The 6,000-nt window shown below is 46.3% G+C and overlaps 1 protein-coding gene across 3 annotated transcripts in view; it reads left to right on the top strand.

Annotated features, from left to right (window-relative positions):
* Window positions 1-857: 857 nt before the first annotated feature.
* The window catches only part of rnf24 (ring finger protein 24), a 44,000-nt gene continuing 38,857 nt past the window's right edge, over window positions 858-6,000 (top strand). Inside the window, exon 1 of one of the 3 annotated variants that reach the window (XM_015343924.2) lies at window positions 858-1,171. Coding sequence is in view for 1 of the 3 variants with exons in the window: in XM_006629150.3 (XP_006629213.2) it covers window positions 1,325-1,389 (65 nt within the window). In the remaining 2 variants the exon portion in view is untranslated. Of the gene's footprint in view, window positions 1,390-6,000 lie in introns of all 3 variants that reach the window. The other 2 variants (XM_006629150.3, XM_069191743.1) reach the window with 2 other exon arrangements.

Genomic DNA, 6,000 nt, shown 5'->3' with positions numbered 1-6,000 from the left:
ATTCCATAATGTATAACAATAAAAAAGTGAGTTCTCAGTTGTAGTCTTCGCTTTCATCTTAAGGGGATCTGACCAAGATTTATTTACCCCCCCCAAAAAAGGCGACACGGTCCTTTCACTTTTCCAGCACGCTGCATCCCTCGCATCTAGGCTTTCGGTTAACAGTCTTTGAACGTGTTTTAACAGGGAAATTATTATTATTATTATTATCATAACATTTTGTTCACAGAAAAGGCGCTTTAATGCTTTATTCCAGTCATTCCTCAGTTTGTTAACACCCCATTTAAAGCCTAATAAAGTGAATGAGGCAGGAGCCTGCTGTACATTACCATCCGTAGTGGGACAGCAATGTTGGTACCCGTGAGCTCTTCATAACTCCAATCACACACACAGCAGCGCATCAAAACAAATGTACCAGTCACATTACAGTACTGGTCATCACTGCCGGGTTTATGCTGACGATGTTTTTAATGAATGCTTAAACGGTAAGAACATGTACAGAGTTGTCGGTAACAACATCCATCAGGGATTTCGTGGGCACAAAATACTATGTCCAGTATATAGTAATATTACAGTAAACACGATAGTTACTGATTCTGCATGGCCCGTCTGTCTGTGCACACGGGGTTACGTCAAGGCGAATGAATCCGTGCAAGCCCAAAGCAAATTTGTGCGTTTTGTGTTTCAAACCACGACTCAAACGTCTTCAGGCGAGGCTCATGTCAGTCTTCCGCCACGGCGAGAGCGCGTCGCCCCCGCGTCAGCAAAGTCGCGGACAAACAAACCAACAAACACACACCCGGGCTCCGTTCAGCCCGGCGACAGCGGAGACCAGACTGCCCGTCCCCTCAGCCTCCCCACCTCCCCGTCCCCTCCTCCTCCTGCGACACCCCAAGTCGCCCACACCCCTCCCCTTAAAGCTCGGCACATCAGTCCTACGCCCGCTCGGAGTCAGTCTGTGTCGGCGGCGAGCGGGCCCGGCGAGGGAGGGAGCTTTCGTGAGCTACGTGCGAGGCGGACGGCGGCGCGACTTCGCCGGCAGCTCGGATCGGCCCCCCTCGCGCTGCCAGGGCGGCCGTGCGTGGCGCGCGAGCGGCATCCCGCGCGGACACTGCTAGAGGCGTTTTGCAGCGAGAGACAAACCCCCTCCCGAAAGAAAAAACCCCAGGAGGTGAATCGCTGCGCTGCTGTTTAAACTTGCACTAACTTAGTAGTAGTGGCGGCGGAGGCGAGCGGTTCGCAAGGAGCTGAAATACGCTGCACGGGCAGCATTTGTAGGATTAAGCAGTTACGTTTGAAAGGTGCTGTAGCTCTCGACCACCCCATGCTGTATTGGTCCTGGTGTTTCGGAAGATACGTCAAGAAACGCAGGAGCCGAGATACATACTGGTAAGTTCCACTGTTCCTCAGCCTGTTTCGGACGAATGGGCAGCGGTTCAAACCCGTGTCGCTCGGGATCACGTCAAATAAATCGACACATTTTTGCTAGGGCAAGATGATTCTCCGGGGACTTTCATTCCACTCCGTTGTTAAAAGATTTATTTTGGATTGGGGGGAGGAGATTCCGGCGAGACGTAAAGTTTCTCCTCCTGCATCTCCTAAGGGGTTAAACGTCGCATTGGTCGTGATTTCGAGATCTGACATTACTGCCAGAGGTTGTTGTAGCAACATTTATCTATTTCTGTATTGCAGGCACTTGCAGAGAACAGCACGTAATTCAGTCACTATGCAATTACTGTTAGTAGTAGTACTGCAGCTTTAGAGGTGCGTGTTTCAAGGGGCGGGGGCCTTCATAGCCGGATTTGCTCAATGAACGTTTAATGGTTTGAACGTCGTTCAAAACCTTATTAAAAACACTCTTAACATGTGGTAGTGCCCCGCGCGTCTCAGTGCTAAATGAGACAGTCCTGCTCAGCCTGTACATTGCTGAGATGGGGAAAATACCGCAAATGTGTAAAGATAGACTGTAGACGGATGCACCGGATCGGCAGGCTACGTATGCCCTAGTCTATTCAGGTCAAATGTGCTGAGGGGAGACCAGTGCTACAGTTTCAAATGACGTAACGGCTCGGAAAGCCTTGGCAGCAGGGCACAGCTCGCTTAGGAGCCCAGAGGGGCGAAAAGTCTCGTAGTCCGGTTGTCTTTTTCTCTGAAATTCCCGCGCCGACCGATTTGCAGGGGTGTCTCTCGGGCTGAGCAGACAGGCGCTCGCTCGCCCGCCGCGCGGGGCTGGAGCGGGCACTCCGGCGCGCTCGCGCCCGGGCCGCGGGCTCGCTCCGAATGTTCTCGACGGCCGGCCGGCCGGGTTCCGGAGTGGGACGTCAGAGCTGCGCATAGGCTCGTCGCCCCCCCAGTTTTTTTTTTGTTTCTTGCTGGTGGCGACTTGTATCCCTCCCTCACGGCACTAGTCGCGGGCTGTGTGAGGGAGAGCCCAAATCTGGTGGCGATAACAAGTCAGACCCTGTTGGGGTGGGGGCGAACTCGAACTCGCGTGTTTTTTTTGGTGGAGTGGGGGCTCCCGAAACGAACGCCCCCTTGACCGTCCTCCCCTCCCGGCAGCTCTAAACGAGCTCATCCCGTCTGTTAGTGCTCGGAGAAATCTGTGCCGCAGAACGACGACCACGTCACCGTTTGCAATATATAAATACAGTGGGCTGCAGCGGCGCACGAAGAGTTAAACGAAGGCCGGATTGCCTGTTCCTCTCATTACGGTGTTGAAGTTATTTGTAAGCACCACGGCCTGGGCAGCGATGACTGATCTGCGGTTACGCTGCAGTGCATTAATAAAATACTTTGAATATTCACTCCGTTGTTGGAACTGTGCTTATTTCATCAGAAAACCATGATTTGTTTTTTCTACTTTACTTTCCTCTTCAGGTGAAACTATTTTGGTTGTGTTATTTAAAACAAACGTTTTTGGCACTTGAAAGATGGGGAAAAATGGCACTGAATTAATTCTTACCGCCATGCGCACTTTGCCTTACAGTGCCCTTACAGATAGGGTAAATATAGCCATACCTGTATATACACTAGACAAGCCCTTGTTTGCTTTTTAGATATAAGTACAACCAGTGCATTCACGAGTTTCTTCAAGAAAAATGTTAAAAGTAGGCCTGCATAATGCCTTATTCATTAATGTTTTAATACATATACGTTAACGCAAGCCTTTAAACCTTAACTTTGATGGATGTAATGTGAAGTTACAGTAGCATTAATGTTTCACATGGCCGTACACGCCTGTGAAGAACTCTGATGAATTACACTCCCAAGGTGTGAAATTGAGATGAGTCTTTCCAGAAAATGGACAACTGGTTAGGTGGGTAGTCTGAGCCTCTGTTGTGTTGAATTCATTATTAATAATGGGATGTACTGTGCTCTCGGACCTAATGGGACTGGGGAAGATGTTGATGTAATTTTCCTTTAATGAAGTGTTGACAGTGTGGTGCATTACAGTACATAAAAGAGCCCGAAGCCAGAATTAATTTCCCTGCTGTTATCTGTGGTCGTCTGCTAGTTCTATTCATTCCATTTAATCCTTTCCTAGAAGCAGAAAATGGAAAAGGAATGAGTTCCCAACTAGAGGTAATCAAAATTTACAATTACATTATGCACAGTGGAAGGCTCTCTTAATCCCTTCAAGACCTGCTATTAAAGAGCAATCAGGGGCTTGTTACTGTGCAGATTATTGAAAAAGATGTCATTGTGGTTCACTGCTTACGGACTGGCATTGTTTTAATAACTGCTGAAACGAATATCCACCTGCTTATAAACGAGCAGAACACCCATTTCCTCTCAATCAAGTCTTCAGATCCAAGCTTGTGTTTGTACAGTACAGTAGGTTACGGAATGAGTTAGATGTTTTAATCAAATTATGCAATTTTCTTCAGTTAAAATGCTTGTAATTTTGCTCCAGAGAAGGAAATTGCAAAGGCAAATTGCTCAAGGGAAGACAAGGTCTGCAGTGTATTAACAGTTGTTTGTAAACGTTGGATATCTGAAGCTCGTTTCAAGCCCAAAGCCGTTTTGCTCCATAAAGGAACATAATTTTACTGTTCTTCACACAGTCTGTGAACAAGTGCAAAACAGTACAGTAAAATTAACAAGACGTTGCATCTTTGATACATCAAATGTAGATTACTTAATAAGCAGATAGTCCCGTGTTACAGAACAGCTTTATAAAATACTGCAGATTTCAACCACAGCCCCCGTTAAGAAAGCTGAGACTCATTTTCCTTTGCTTACAGAATACTTGCAGCACGTCAGGATGACTCAGGCTAGTAGTGCATTTTCATCCCTATCAAAGTTCTAAACTAACGCCAGGATGTGCAAATAAGAGAAACTCATTACCGACACCGTTCGCCTCATGGCATAAGAACATAAGCAGGAGAGCCTTCGGCCCGTCTAGCCTGTTTGACACTTAGGAGCTAATTGATGGAGGGTATCGGTTTCAGCAACATGGTTGGGTGGCTTGTGTCATGCTTCCAGAATTCCCTGGGTAAAGAAGTACCTCCTGATCGTGGCTTTCAGTGTACAGTACTTCTCCAGAGTTTCAGTCTGTGTCCCCTGTTTCATGTTTCTCCCTTGATTCTGAAGATGTTCCCTGAGTTGATGTTGTCACTGTCTTTGAGGCGTTTTGAGTAGTTGGATCGGCTGCCCTGCTTTCCAGGACAGCGGTCTTTAGTCTTCTGTTGTTCCAGGTTAAAAAAGATTCAGGTCTCCCAAGCTGTCAGTGCAGTATGGGGCTGCAGTTTACAGACTAGTGTGAATTGTATTTCAGCAGCCAGAGGTAGACAGTGCCTCTGATGCTCTTTGAAACATTCACCCAAAAAGTTAAGAATAAATGAAAAGTTGCAACTGAGAGGAGGCCATTTGGGTTGTCTTTCTATATGAGTGTCTCTGGTAGCATTTTAAATTGGTTTTAATGGACCATTCCTTAAAACATTAATGATTATACAGTAAGTGCAGCTCTTCAAGGTCTTGCATTTGCAGCACCTAATGAGACACCTCAGTACACATAGTTGTGCTGAATCTGGTACAAACTATAATCACTCAGTGTAATAGAAACGTGTGTGGTGGGTCCATGTGATAAATATCTACTGTTGCACAATAGGGGTTTTCCAGGTTTGCAGCGCCCAGTACAGTACAGTACAGTACAGTGTGGTGCGTCTTGTCATCGCTGTGCTTTGCTGTGAGCACCTCTTTGGTGTCTGTATAATGTCCTAATTCGTTAAAATTGCTGCTTGGATAGCATCTTATGTGTGAAGCACAGTTTATCTTTTACTATAGGTGATTTATCTATAATAGCTGTGACATGTGTGAGGATGGATGTGTTTTATTCCAAAATTAATCTCTGCAGTCCACAGGACAGCTCTGTATCTAGGTGTTTGCACTGTGGGATGCAACATGTCAATCAAGACTGTGTGAGTACTTGACAGAGGCTGTGTGCATGAAGATGCCAAGTGCATCAATCTGCTTTGACAAAATCGGAATTTGCTCTGAACAGCTACATGTTGTTAGCGTATATTTTTCTTTGACATTATGCTCTACCACATGAAAAATAGCATAGGCCTCATTCAAGGCCTGCAAAGGTATTTACTGCTGTATTGTTCTTGGCTATATTTGTTTTTCAAAAGCTCTGAAATGTCAGAAAGTTACAGGTCCAGGTTTATTAAATTTAAGATTATCCTGTCAGGTATTTTACTGGCGTCCATTTGAGCATCCCAAAATTCCCTGTACTGCTTTTGTTTTTGTGCTGCTGTACACTGGCCTGCAGAAGAAATGTGAAATAAATACGGTAATTTGGCGTCGTCTTTGGTCCATGCAGCGACCAGAGCTTCATTCAGTGACTTTTGAGGAGGAGGGTTCTCCAGTTTCGCTCTTAGTAGGGGCATCTTGGACGGAGTGAGAAAAATGCTTTTCTGGCAGCTTGTTCCATCTCCCCCTAATCTTGCGTCACTGTGTTTTTCCAAACCACACAAACCAAGAGAGAGGTGTGGGCGT

This window comes from Lepisosteus oculatus, chromosome 1, assembly GCF_040954835.1.
Source record: "Lepisosteus oculatus isolate fLepOcu1 chromosome 1, fLepOcu1.hap2, whole genome shotgun sequence".
Classification (NCBI taxonomy): domain Eukaryota; kingdom Metazoa; phylum Chordata; class Actinopteri; order Semionotiformes; family Lepisosteidae; genus Lepisosteus; species Lepisosteus oculatus.
Note: the sequence above shows the minus strand (reverse complement) of the source record. Positions and strands in the feature narration are given on the sequence as shown.